Source organism: Antennarius striatus, chromosome 4 (assembly GCF_040054535.1).
Source record: "Antennarius striatus isolate MH-2024 chromosome 4, ASM4005453v1, whole genome shotgun sequence".
Taxonomy (NCBI): Eukaryota; Metazoa; Chordata; class Actinopteri; order Lophiiformes; family Antennariidae; genus Antennarius; species Antennarius striatus.
Window position 1 is genome coordinate 13,431,671 of NC_090779.1, and position 12,889 is coordinate 13,444,559.

The 12,889-nt window shown below is 40.9% G+C and overlaps 3 protein-coding genes across 4 annotated transcripts; all 3 read right to left on the reverse strand.

The window, feature by feature from the left end:
• Positions 1-16: 16 nt before the first annotated feature.
• nudt7 (nudix (nucleoside diphosphate linked moiety X)-type motif 7) lies at positions 17-1,614 on the reverse strand. Of its 2 annotated transcripts, none has more exons than XM_068312487.1 (3): positions 1,243-1,614; positions 977-1,135; positions 17-876 (listed from the first exon to the last, which is right to left on the reverse strand). In XM_068312487.1, exons 1-3 carry the CDS (start codon positions 1,363-1,365, stop codon positions 535-537), a joined length of 624 nt encoding a protein of 207 aa, XP_068168588.1. In that variant the 5' UTR covers positions 1,366-1,614; the 3' UTR covers positions 17-534. The 2 variants fall into 2 exon arrangements, with proteins under 2 accessions (XP_068168588.1, XP_068168587.1); XM_068312486.1 differs by having other exon boundaries at positions 1,210-1,614.
• Positions 1,615-2,310: 696 nt separating this feature from the next.
• Positions 2,311-8,769, reverse strand: hprt1l (hypoxanthine phosphoribosyltransferase 1, like). The gene is made up of 9 exons (XM_068313565.1): positions 8,466-8,769; positions 8,108-8,214; positions 6,257-6,440; positions 5,940-6,005; positions 5,836-5,853; positions 5,407-5,489; positions 4,358-4,404; positions 3,769-3,845; positions 2,311-3,019 (listed from the first exon to the last, which is right to left on the reverse strand). Exons 1-9 carry the CDS (start codon positions 8,481-8,483, stop codon positions 2,972-2,974), a joined length of 648 nt encoding a protein of 215 aa, XP_068169666.1. The 5' UTR covers positions 8,484-8,769; the 3' UTR covers positions 2,311-2,971.
• Positions 8,770-9,353: 584 nt separating this feature from the next.
• psmd7 (proteasome 26S subunit, non-ATPase 7) lies at positions 9,354-12,889 on the reverse strand. Its single transcript, XM_068313210.1, has 8 exons — positions 12,757-12,889; positions 12,219-12,310; positions 11,451-11,543; positions 11,258-11,355; positions 11,083-11,163; positions 10,687-10,778; positions 10,397-10,595; positions 9,354-9,931 (listed from the first exon to the last, which is right to left on the reverse strand). The coding sequence occupies exons 1-8, from the start codon at positions 12,828-12,830 to the stop codon at positions 9,674-9,676; spliced, it is 987 nt and encodes a 328-aa protein (XP_068169311.1). The 5' UTR covers positions 12,831-12,889; the 3' UTR covers positions 9,354-9,673.

The following is a 12,889-nucleotide window of genomic DNA, read 5'->3' on the forward strand; positions in this document are numbered from 1 at the left end:
GAGATTTGTACATGTGAGGTTAAAGGGAGGAGACAGTTGAGATTGTTTTATGGAGAGCTTTCCTGTGTTGATGTGCTATTCAACATTACTATTGTTGCTGTGAAATGCTTGATCAAAAGGAGCACCCATGATAAATTAACTGTTAATTGCCAATAGTGTGAACTGTATCTTGTGTGTAATCAGTTTGCTCACGTTTCCTAGTTCGCTTTCTATTCCACATTCTCCAACAGTTCTGTTGTATCCGTTCTGTGTAGTTTGAGCTTTAGTATTTAGCCTTAAGACCCTACAGTCGGGATAAAGGTCAACCCCAGTGTGTCATCATACATTTGAATTATTATTAACATGTACTTTGCCTTGTCTGGACATTTGTATACTCTTATGTTTATATCTGTAATCCTGCTGCTATATTAAAAGAATTAATAAAAACTTCAATGTGTTTTTTTTTTCTTCAAGTAAATGTAAAATCAAGTTTCAGATCAATGCAGTAGAATTAATATATTTGTGAGAAATGTGGTTTCATGAAGATTGTATTGGTCATAGTTTACTCATTTGTCTCTGTAGGTTCCATTGAAAAAATGGTACTGGATCATGAATGTCAAAACCGATTTCAAATTCAGGTTTTTTCCTACAAGCAAAAGCAGCAACCATGATGGCGATCATTGCAGTCAGTCCCCATATGTGAAATGTTTCTCCTGAATGAGGATCCGCAAAGTGAAAAGAGTGCATCCAGGAAGCGGCGTTTAGAGCTCGATGGCCCTTCCCACTGGTGAAGAACTCCAGAGGAACCGAGAAGACCGAGCTGACCTCGGCTGGGTTTGGACTGGGAGAAAATGGCTCGTCTATGAAACCAACAACCGGGGTCACGAGTAAACCATTCTGTGAAGAGATCAGAGGTGGTATAAGAAACGCATGAAAGCAGCACACAAAGGGAAGAGCAGATTTCAAATAAAAATAGATGATAGATGAACTGTCCTACCTTAGACACCAGTGGAAACAGCCTGCAGACCACCTCCACCTGACCAGCTGGTAGTCCTATCTCCTCCTTGGCCTCCCTCAGAGCCGTGCCCACATCGTCTTCATCACCCGGGTCCTTCTTCCCACCGGGGAAACACACCTCACCACCGCTGGTCCTCAGCTGAGGACACCACATGTTAGGAAACAGCGTGGCAGAGATTTAAAATAATAATAATAAAGCCATCTCCGGGTTACCTGTTTGGCCCGCCGCGTCATCAAGGTGTGTACCTGTCCGTCCTTCATGAACAGCGGGACCAGCACCGCAGCTTTAGGCAGGCCCGCTGGATGAGACAGGCTGTCAGCGGAGTCCAGCTGCTTCAAAGCGGCTATGGTCTCCTCTTTAGTCCGCATGCTAACAGTTACGTTCCACGGTAGAAGCAGGAAGTGAATGGATCGCCACAAAATACGGATTTTGAAGTGAAGTTCAAAGTACAGCAGGTCACTTTCATGACTTGCTGTACTTTGAAGCGGTCCCGTGTATATGACGTCACGATGACCGGCCTCAGACCAATGCTAATGCTAGCGGACCAATAGCTTTGAAAGCATACGTCACTGTCGCTGTCCCCGTCCACCTGACACGTGACCACCGTGAACGTACAACACAACACGCACCGACCCCACGTTAGGAGCCGGGAGGCTTCGGGTTCTCTACACGCTTCTCCTGCTGCCCCCCACCCTCAAAAACATGCACCGCAGCCGGATTGATCGTTCAGAAATGTCCCTTCCGTGTGTATGCGTGTCAGCGGGGGTAGGCTCCAGCAAGGATCAGAGAATGAATGAATGAATGAATGAATGGACAGGCAAGGAGCCTGTTCATTTGTTGGGTAGGTATTAGCCAGGCGATGAAATGTTATTTTTTGAATATTGAACTGAGGTCAGTTCAATCATGGTTTGATCAGGTGAGAACCTCGTTTCTCACGGACGTAGGGGATCTTCAGGTGCTTCTTTGCAAACTGCAAGTGGGCTTCCATGTGTTTTACCCGGAGATGCTTCCTTCTAGTCGCTAGTCCATAAAGATCCAATTGGTCTCAGGATGCAGTGATGGTTGACCTTCTAGAGGCTCTCTGGAGGTAGGTCGGAGTCATCGTTGAGATCTTGGCCACAAAAGCACATCTCCACTGCAGCTCAACAACTATCAAAGGAAATTAATGTTGACTGAGTGCAATTTCGAGTTTTGCAGCAGAAGGTACGAATAATTAAACCAACGTTACATTTCAGTTTTTCCTTTCTAATAATTTGCAAAATTTTATATGATTTTACATTTTTATTTATATTCACTTTTTGAGTTTTGGGTACTAAGTAGATTAATGTGAAGAAAAATAGATTTCAATGATTATTACACCAGGCTGCAACAAAGCAAATAATTTCTGAATGCACTGTATGTTATTGGAGGGAAATGTCATGAATGGACTGGGAATGGCAACATTACTTTGTTTAACATGGCAACAAAATAAAAATTGGCAGTTTTACATTTTAAAGTTGAAGACGAGACAACAGGAGAGGAGTCAGAGTTTAGTGGGATTTGTATTGCTGTTAACTGGTCCTCAATGACAACAGACAATATGAAATAAAACATACAGTACATTCCAAGTCAGTTTTTGTATGGCATACTGAGGATACATGTCAAAACAAATACGAACGCTATAGAGACTACTTGAAACTGATTGACAGTTCAGTGAACATAAACCTGAGACAAGTGATTGACATGTTCTGTTTCCAACTTAAAACTCCAATTTACAGGTCAACTATACACACAAATAAAACTTTAAAACCAAAATATGCATATATGTTCCCATTTAAATTAAATAATATTCTTGAAGTTTTTTAAAATCCACAAGTTTCACATTTTGTGGATTTTGTGTGTAAAAAAATAAACAAGTTTCAAAACAGCAAAGCTCCAAAAGGTTGTCACAGTGGTCCTATCATCGAGGCATTGCTTCTGTAGCACATCAGGTGATCACACTTTGTACTTCTCCTTGGCTTTATCATTCAGTATACAGATGTGCTGTGAAAAAAATAAACCAGAAAACAGTGAATTTATGTTTGAAATTTGATTTTGTACATTGATTCTTTTGTCTAGGTACTTTAAAGTATGCTCTTTCAAAGGTTGGGGGTCTACATCTCTACATCTCCATGGCAGCACACCCATTACTTAGCAAACATGTAGATGGTAAAAAACATGAGCCATGTACAAATTTTGTACATCATTTCTTATTGCAGAAAAGATTATAATCAATCAGTATACATAAATAATTATTTACCTGCATTCATTGTACATTATTTTTGTGCAATGCAAAGAAATGCGGGAGCATTATATTATATGTGTGTGTGTATATATATATACAGCATATATACATGTACACTCATGCGTGTATGTATATACTGTAGATATACACACACATATATACACACACACACACATATATATATACATACATAAACAAAATATATACAAATACATATATATGTGTGTATATGTATATATACATACATATATATATACACAAACATGCATTTATATATATATTATACACAAAAGATAGACAAATTTTGAATTAAAAAAAATTAAATATTGGAAATAAATTTGTTTTGATACACAACATATGGACTGCATTACAAAGTGCAGCAGTATTCTGCAGCATCCTATGAGAATGAATACTACATACAATTATAGCGTGCAGCTCATACATAGTTAATATTTTATAAGATTGCTCTCATACATTTCATATGAATAAATCAGCTGAATATACTCACACTGAGATCTCTGAAGTACTCATTGTAATCCAGAGCATACCCCACAAGAAAGGCATCAGGCACCTCAAAGCCAAAGTCTGGAAAAACACACAAACACAAGCTTCACCTATAGGAGTCATGTGACAGTCTGCTACCTTAAGGACAGGAGAAATAAATCTCAGGCCAATCTGAAATCAACAAATGTTCACCATTGTTAGAATCTGGGTAGAGAATTTATTAATGTTGGCCTTTTATCATCGGTGTGAGGATGTGCATCAGCTGTCAAAACACTTACAGTAACAGCTGCCCTTGAGGGACAATCTTAAAGAGATTATCCAAGTCAAACCTAAAAGTATTACATAACCAGAAACAGAGTGAGCAGGGGGCTTATCAAGCTTGTGTTAGTGTGCATGTGCCAGGCTCAGCTGCATTTGAAGTAGATATTCCTGAAATGACTGTTAATCCTACATGGAAGCTTTGTAAAGTAGCAGCTCACCAGCTCTTCATTAAACCACACATGCATGTGAGTGTTTGAGATTAAACAAGGTCTGCCGTACATCACTGCTAGACACGTCTTTATGGTAAATAAAGTAAGTAAAAAATTGCTCACAGTCTGGTCTGTACCCTGAACTCCTCGGGGTCCTCTTCACCAGAAGGCTAAAATGACACACAACAAAAAAACAGAACATGTGACACCAAAGAAATTATCAAGTCAAGTAGCAGTTTCAAAGAATCCTGAATAAAAGGAAAATATATTTCTGGGGTAACTATGGGGGGGCAGTGATTCGCACTCTAGAAATCCGAAGACACTGAGGATAATTGGAGAGACTAAAGGAACCATTTTAACCTGCAGAGCACTATATATAAATATTTTTATGTCAAGCACAGTCCTTGATCTTTACTCGATGTAGAAATGTTTCTAAATGAAGACTTTAAACAGAAAGGTCTACAAATTATCTTGAACAATGGACAATTTTCAAAGAGAATTCTGAGTTGCTCTGAACACCACAATTACAATTAAATGCAGAGCATTTTTTTGAGATTGTAGCAGGAATGTCTGGTAGATATCACAATACCTCAGAAGGAACAAGAACTGTCGGCACGGTTTGATAAGAAAAGCCAAGCCACAGTCATCCTCCATTAACGGAGGATGACTGTCCAGTTGGGGACAAAAGATGCATCCTCAAAAAAGCTGATTTGTGGGTCAGTGGTTAAATTGGTATTAGGATTAATGTTGGGCAAGTGTAGGTCAATTAAGAATTGTTATTAAAAAAAGGACATTTGGCGTCAAATGTATGACGACGATTAAATGCCACATGGATGTAATACATAGTACATGGATGAAGCTGACTCAACCCGTATGACATACACAACAAAAACAAAAGCTCTTATCATTTATCCAAGTATCAGAGGAAGCCCATACCACTTTAATGCATTTCCTGTTTCAACCTGCTTTCAGGGCCACACTCCACCTCCACAGTGCAGTTAATAGTATACAGATTAACTCTTAAGCTGCTCCTTCCTTCCAGCACATTAGTGCTCCCATGCAGTACTCCAGGACGGGATCCATTTAGCTAAGAGCTCCGTTATAAACAGTCTCCACAGTGACACCAGCCAGTCTTTTACTCCTTTTCCTGGACTGAATCTGATGATACTTACCTTACCACTTTAACCATTTTGGGATTACATTCACTTAGCAGAGACAGCAGCGTCTGCATTGTCCTTCCCGTCTCCACGATATCCTTTTTTAGATCATGCAGGAATGAGAAGTAGTCACGTTATGGTGGAATCAAACAAAAATAAGCTCTCTATTTATACCAGTGTATTCATCTCTTGGAGGTGATGACATATCATTTTGACAGGCGGGAAAACTGAAGCAGATTGACAATGGTTCTATGTTACTGACATTCAGTTTGAATGAACCTAAAGTTTTATCTATAAAAATGTACAATTTAATGACAGTACATTTGTATGAACATACTCTGATTTGTTGAGTTTTCAAAGAGATTTTCATTTTCACACCCAAAAGTAATTTAAATTTCCCAGTTTGGGATTACGTATATTTAATGCAAAATAAAGCAGTCTTACCTCCACAATCAACACATTCTGTAGATTTAAGATGAGAGAATATCTGGTTCAGTGTACAGACCAACAGGCTGTAACAGTGTTGTGTTTGTCAGCAGCAGACCTACCTTGCCTGAGAGGTTGGACAGCTCATCCCCTCCTATGACTCTCACACTGTTTGTTGATTTGTCATTCTAGGAGACACAATGAGAAATTATGTTCCAGTAGAGTTTGGCTGTACAGTACTTTTGGTTTGGATTCACTACTTCCAATTTATTTCACTAAAATCCTTAAACCTACACCACACTTTTTAAATGCATTTCAAAGCCACCACGCACGCACACGCACACGCATACACACACACACACACACACACACACGTTCTCATTCATATTTTACCAACACAACACTCAGTGGTTCCAAATGAAATGAGAGGGCAGCTTACGCAGTAACTCTTCACCCTAATGAAATCCACCGTCAGCGGCACTGATTTATCACTGTTCTGGTTCAGTGCTTTGATGTAATCCAGAAGGTCAGCAAAGAACTTGTAGCCCCCTTTTAATACACACAGAGCCACAATGTGGTGTCCCCCCATGTCCCGGATGATGTCACGGGCAAGGCGCTCCGTCCTGGATGTGGATGACACAGAGAGAGAGAGTACACACACAGAGTGAGAAAACGGTGCAGAGGAAATTACAGTGATGTAGCAAGACAGCTCTCGTGACCAGAGAGGGGAACTTAACATGATACTGCACTTAAACCTAATTGTTTACAATCCATTTCACAGCACTGGACGTCTAAACACTACTGTCCGAATGTCATCAAGTATACACAACACAACCACACTGATGTAATTCTATGCAAACCAGAGTTGGTGTGTGTATGCAGGGCTCGAAATTGCGACCATTTTGGTCGCATATGCGCCCAAATTTTTATCAGTGCGACTATTAGATATATTTGGGAGCACTAGGGAAAAAAATCTGGTGCCCCTTTATTTTCCTCTTCTCTCTCGCTCTTTCTATCTATAGAGCAGGGGTCACCAAATGGTGGACCGTGGTCCGGATTCTGTTCGGACCCGTGACCACTCCATGATAAATTCACGAGAGTAGATTTTCTTGGTGCATTTTTACTGACGGTCGCGGCTACTGACGGCGGGCGCTGCTCCTCCAGTTAATACGGTAATAGCTCCACTCAGTTCAGCCAATCAGATCGTTTGTCTACCCTGCACTGTCAGCGCACCAGGAAGTGAGACAGCTCGCTACCGCTGAGTTTACCGCTACAGCGGAGCACAGAAGAAGGGAGACAGCATAGCTCCAAACGAAGGGAGGTTAATGAGGTAAACCGCTGGTTAACAATGAGTGCACGAAATTTATATTTATTCCTCCATCAGGCAGTTCAAAACCATTTTACCTCATATGGTCTGAACACGTAGCAAGAATTAAAAGTGATAACATGAAGCGCCACTATGAAACAAAGCACAGATCTTTTGTGCAGAATTATCCCCTGAAGTCCGAGCTGAGGGCAAAATAACCGAGAAAAATGCAAACAAATGTTCACTAAAGGCATGGTGGAGTTTGGGGCAACATAAAACATATTTTAGTGATGTTCTAAAATACAAAACAATCCAATAATAACCAAAATGGTTCAGTCCAGGTACCGGGCTGGCCTGACAGCGCTCCACAATGTGCTATTTAAGCCACACCCAGGTAGTGCCTCGGTTTGGCCCCTGACCCGGAGGCGGACCACCGCAGCATCCGCAGGTGAGCGTCTCTCATACAGTTTTGTGTGGATGTGGGGAAAACGCATAGGTGCCGTAGGGATTTAAAAATATAACTCTTTTTTTATCTCAATTTGAAAAAAGACAATGGCTGTTTTTAATCATGGTTGTGCATCTACATGTAGGGAGTGTATTAAAGAAGTTATAAACATCAGAGGTTTAACCACACTTTAGTGATCTTACACGAGAGTCATGAGGCTGAAAGGGAGCTTTAGAGAAGTAGTGACAATGCCTCAGTCCATCTAATAACAAACAGCCACTCCCTTGTCATTAAAGCCATCCACACTGGGTCTGGATCGGGTCACTGAACACCAGTTCTGGACTGGCCGGCAATATCTCTCTCTTCCTGCGTGTGTCTTTGGTTTTGTTGCCAATTAAATTAAGTTGATTATGAATGAATTCTGTGAAAATTAAGATTTTTTTAAAAATATAACACAAATTCCAACTCAAACCCAAACGTTGATGAATCGACATCTAGATGTGCTTTCCAGCGGAGGGCCGGGCTGTGTACCGGGTTACCTGTCCATGATGAGGCCGTGGGGGATGATCACCTTCTCCAGGTCGTCCTCATAATGTCTGGGCACACAGAACAGGTCCAGCTCGTGGCCCTTCTCATCATCAGCGATCTGTAACATAACAGGACGTCACTACCCCGGGGGTCACGGAGCCTTAACGTCCGCTAAAAGACGCCTCTAATCCCAGCAGCGGCTCCGCTGCCACTCAGCCACCTGTTTCCCCCGCCCCGGTGACGGACTCTACTTATGGCGGCGGACTGATGGAAACCACCTGGCGTCTGTCACGACAGGCCGCCGCGCCTCGAGCGCCGCCACACCCCGACGCCACCGCCGGCACAAGCGGCGCAGCTCCGCAGCCTCACCTGCAAGTACGAAGCCATGTTCTCTCCGCTGCCGTCCGCCTCGCTCAGTCCCGGACAAACGTTTGAGGAGTCATGATGGAGGTCCTGATTGGCTGGAGGAGGCGCGAGCCGCTTCTCTATCAACGAACACTGCTGCGCGTGAGCGCGCGCGAGGCGAGGCGAGCCGCGCACGCGACGCGACTCTCCCGGGCTGTAATCCCCTGACGTCAGAATCTAGTTCACCTCCCCGCTAATCCGATTTAACCGACACAAACCGGAGTCAGAACGCGCCGCGCTGGTTCCCAGAAGCGGGCCATCGCTGCGTGTTTCTGGAGGCTAGAGGGAGAGACGCTGCGGGTGACGCAGTTTTAAAAATGTAACGGATGACTCCGCCGCTGCACGTGATTCAGTTCTATCTGTTCTGATGGTGTTTAAGTACTTCTATTACCAGACTAAATACATGCTATGTAGTGAAGAGCTCACATTTTACTTTAACCTATGAATCATTTATCATTGTTTACTTTCCGTATACAGTATCAAACTGTAGTATGTTGTAAATTACTCCCAAATACTCCCAAACAGAACAAATTTAGCAGCTTTGACTTTAAAATAATCATATTAATTTCTATCGACTTAATAAACCTGTGAAGTCTCACAATCACGCTTAAGTTTTACAATATGCAGTATTTTCCGCACTATAAGAAGCACCTTCATTGAATGACATATTCTAAATCTTTTTCATTATATAAGGCGTGCTGGATTATAAAGCACAGTTGATTCAAGAAAATTAAAGGCTTTTAGGTGCGTCTTATAGTGCGGAAAATACTGTACTGTTCTGACCAAATTTAATGCATACTTTAGAAACCATATTTCATATTTACAAATATGAACAATGAAAACACATTTAATATGATCCCAATTTAATGAGTTATAGTCAAAAGAAAAAACGTTTTCCATATTACAAAAAAATCAATACTAGGTGTTATTCCACACCAGTAGGACGCCCTCATAGTTCAGAAAACCAAAAACACAAACGCCATCATCTCTGTAAGATAAGAGTCTTTATGAGAGCCTTGTGACGGCGAGGCCAAATCTCAAATGACACCATTCCCCATACAGAGTCCTACTTTTAGCCTGAGACCCACATACATGACTGTGACTGATGGCAGAAAGTAGAACACTCTCCAGATGAGGACGGCATGATTGAGAGAAGAGCTTAGTGAAAGAACTCATTTTTTCTTCTTTTCATCTTTCTTGGCACCGTCCACTTTCTCCTTCTCCTTGTCTTTGTCATCTTTTTTCTCTTTGTCATCTTTCTTCTCTTTCTTGCCCTCCTCCTTTTCCTGTCCTTCTTTCTTTTCTGCGTCTCGGTTGGAAATCTTGTTGTTGATCAAGTTGTGCAGAGCCACCACAGACCGTATGAGCGAGGCGAGGTAGACCACCAGCATCTGGTCATTGGTCTTCAGATAGAAGGCTTTTGTGAAATCCTGAAAAGACAGAATATTCAGCATCACAAAACAATACGCCACTCATAAGACGGATCATGTGGCTAAATTACATACAATACAAAACTGTGTAAGGTGTGAATCACAACATTTACTGTGGAAGACATCACGACTGTCCACAGTAGACAAACAAAACCCAACCCAGGTCGCTCCCCTGTGGACAAAAGAAGAAGCTCATTTGGACACTAGGGGGTGTGACCTCTTTTTCCTGTTAATTGCTTTGATTTTAATTACATCCCACTTCAAAGCCGTGATGTATTGTATTTGTCAGTGTTTGTGTGTTCGTCTGTCTGTTAGTCCACCAAAGAAGAACCAACTCAATCAAAATATTTCATGTTACACCACCTGAAGCTTAAAATAAATTAAGATCACACAAATTCAACAGATTTCCTTCCACCTGTTGTAAAATAATATTAAAGAAATATATCTCAAACACAACCATCTTACCAATAGGTTTACGTCTGGCAGTAAGTTGAAGACATCCTGCAGCTGGTAGATGATTTGATGATTAATGGGAAGTTTCCCTGCTGCCACTCTCTCAAGGTAAGAACGGATGTCCAGAAGCTTGGAGTTGAGTCCCTTCAGCCCATGAACTTGATTTGTGATGCGTTGTGACAGAGTGCCCACCGTGGTATCTTTGATGTCTCTGTAGACGTGTGTGAATGTGTTAAAATTTACTCAATGTGTTGAACTTTCTGATCACAAAAAGTATATGAACCAAAGGTTTGTTTTAATACCTGAGGAGGTGCTCCACACCCACTTCTTCTGCCTCCTCTGCTCCAATTTCACTGGTGACGTGTTCAAATGTTTTTGACGTTGGAGTTCCATCCTAAAAATATTAAATCCACAATGAAATTGTTTCTATCTTTACTTCAAATATAGCTTGTTAAGTACCATAAAAAAACATGAAAAATGCAATTGAAAAATATGGGGTATTACGTTTTAAGCAGATTGAATATAAAGAGTGCTCATAAAACACATTTATTTGTAGATCACAGGAGGTGTTACCCAGAGATGCTGTTTATTATTAGCCGTTTTTGATTCAATGAAAAACTCCTGTCACAACTTAGTCCAAACAGTTTCAGGAAAAACTGGTATTCTATATGATTCAATTCAATCTGCAATCCACTTACATCATGAATTTCCTCCACAGAGATGTAAGCTTCTGTTGGTAGACCAAGATCTTTGGGCTTCACATCTATAATTACTAAGACCTGTAAGAGAAAATAAAGGAGAGTTATTTAACAGAACAAGGAAAACAGAAAGACAGCAACAAATAACATTAGGCAGAATGAAGTAGGTACACACCGAGTTGGTACAGTATTGTTTGATGAGCTCATTGATGGCAATGTCATTCTTATGTAACTTGGGCCCGGTGTGGTACCATCCAACTATTCGTTCTCTGGCTAAAAACCAAGGAAGACCATTACTCACAAGGCAAATAGGGCCTATATAATATTTATAAAACAAGTTATTGTCACAGAAAGCAGCAGTCCTTTACCATTAACTTTCTTGAACATGCCATACATGTTCTCCAAGTAGTCGTGATCCAGGAACCACACAGAGTCATCCCTGTCATCCTCATCAAATGGCACTGAAAGCAAACAGTTACAATATTTACCCCATTGTAAAGTTAGTATTTACAGAATGGAGGTGCAAATATAATAACAGAAGAATTGGTGAGAAAAGCATGCCTTTATCACAGAAGGAAAGTTTTACAATATTTGATAGTTGGCAAGTAACTGTTGAAAATACAGATTATCTGCCTTTCAAATTTTAATCAATAGAGACCTAAAATATATTTGAACACCAAGACACACCTTCAGCTTTTTGAACAGTCGTTTATCTTACATTCTGTTTTATAATGACTAAACATTCAACAATGAAATAATGAAATAATAAATATCTGGATCATGTGTCTCTTGTGAGACAGTCTATTGAGACCCCATCAAAAGACAGCCGTGGCGGGCTGCTTGGACCCCGATTAGCCCAATGGGTGCCACTGGGATAACCAACTGCGTGTAAAATAATGTTGTACTATATTGTAAATACATTTCCCTCAAGTCTTTCAAAAGCTGCCAACTTATATATTGTATATTGGTGAGTTATTTATTACTGTACTTGGTGTTGGTACTACTTTCTATTTGCTGGTGTCTTCTGTGTGCTTTTTCTGTGTTTTAGTGTACTCAGTGTGCTGACGGAACCGCCTTAAGGGACAAATAAAGTTCTACTACTACTACAACTAGTACTGTACTAACTTAACACTCACCTGCAAAACTGTTTGAGACGTCAAGAACTTTTTTCTGCCATGATCCCAAAAGGACCCCCACCACTCGTTTCTGATTGCCAACCTTTCCTGTCCTAAAAAAAAAAAAAAGTAAAATAAAAAGAAAACGAAAGCATCATGTTAGTTAACGATAGTTGGAACCGAAATGAATGACATGGTTCAAGCATAGGCAACTTAGCTAAGACGTTAGCTAGGTTGCTAATGTAGGCTAGGCCAATGTCGAGGTCTTCCAATCGCCAACGAATGAAAATAACAACGTGCCTTTATACATATCGACACTTGAACTGCCAATCAATCCATATCTGTTAATTTAACAGTATAAACATGTTTGCTAACAGTGGCGAACTGACGAACAACCCCAATTTCGTTCAAGTAGCCAGCCCGTCATGTCAGTCCTGTAGTCACTATCAACGGGACTGACTCAGCAGGGCAAACATTAGCTTAGCATCAACGTTTTGCTTCCGGCTATTATAATTGTATCGTTTGTTAAAGACTGACAACAAATATTACAAATACAGACCTGTTAAAGTGATCAACCACGCTGAGCAATACTAAAGGATGAACGACCACATTTTCAACCGCTAACTCAGGCATTTTTGCAGTAGAGTTCACCAGCTCCCGACACACCGCCACACAATGAGGGTATGCGGCCT

Bases quoted from the DNA above. Each gene is read 5' to 3' on its own strand.
- hprt1l (XM_068313565.1), bottom strand. The intron at 6,441-8,107 runs GTAACCCGGTAC...ATCCACATCCAG, and splicing joins CACGGCCTCATCATGGACAG to GACGGAGCGCCTTGCCCGTG. The intron at 4,405-5,406 runs GTAAGTATCATC...GTGTCATTTTAG, and splicing joins AAAATGGTTAAAGTGGTAAG to CCTTCTGGTGAAGAGGACCC.
- nudt7 (XM_068312486.1), bottom strand. From the start codon at position 1,365: ATGCGGACTAAAGAGGAGACCATAGCCGCTTTGAAGCAGCTGGACTCC. The intron at 1,136-1,209 runs GTAACCCGGAGA...TGGTGTCCTCAG, and splicing joins TGACGCGGCGGGCCAAACAG to CTGAGGACCAGCGGTGGTGA. The intron at 877-976 runs GTAGGACAGTTC...ATCTCTTCACAG, and splicing joins TGTTTCCACTGGTGTCTAAG to AATGGTTTACTCGTGACCCC.
- psmd7 (XM_068313210.1), bottom strand. From the start codon at position 12,830: ATGCCTGAGTTAGCGGTTGAAAATGTGGTCGTTCATCCTTTAGTATTG. The intron at 12,311-12,756 runs GTCTGTATTTGT...TTTTTTTTTTAG, and splicing joins GTGGTTGATCACTTTAACAG to GACAGGAAAGGTTGGCAATC. The intron at 11,544-12,218 runs GTGAGTGTTAAG...GTTTGCTTTCAG, and splicing joins CGTCTCAAACAGTTTTGCAG to TGCCATTTGATGAGGATGAC.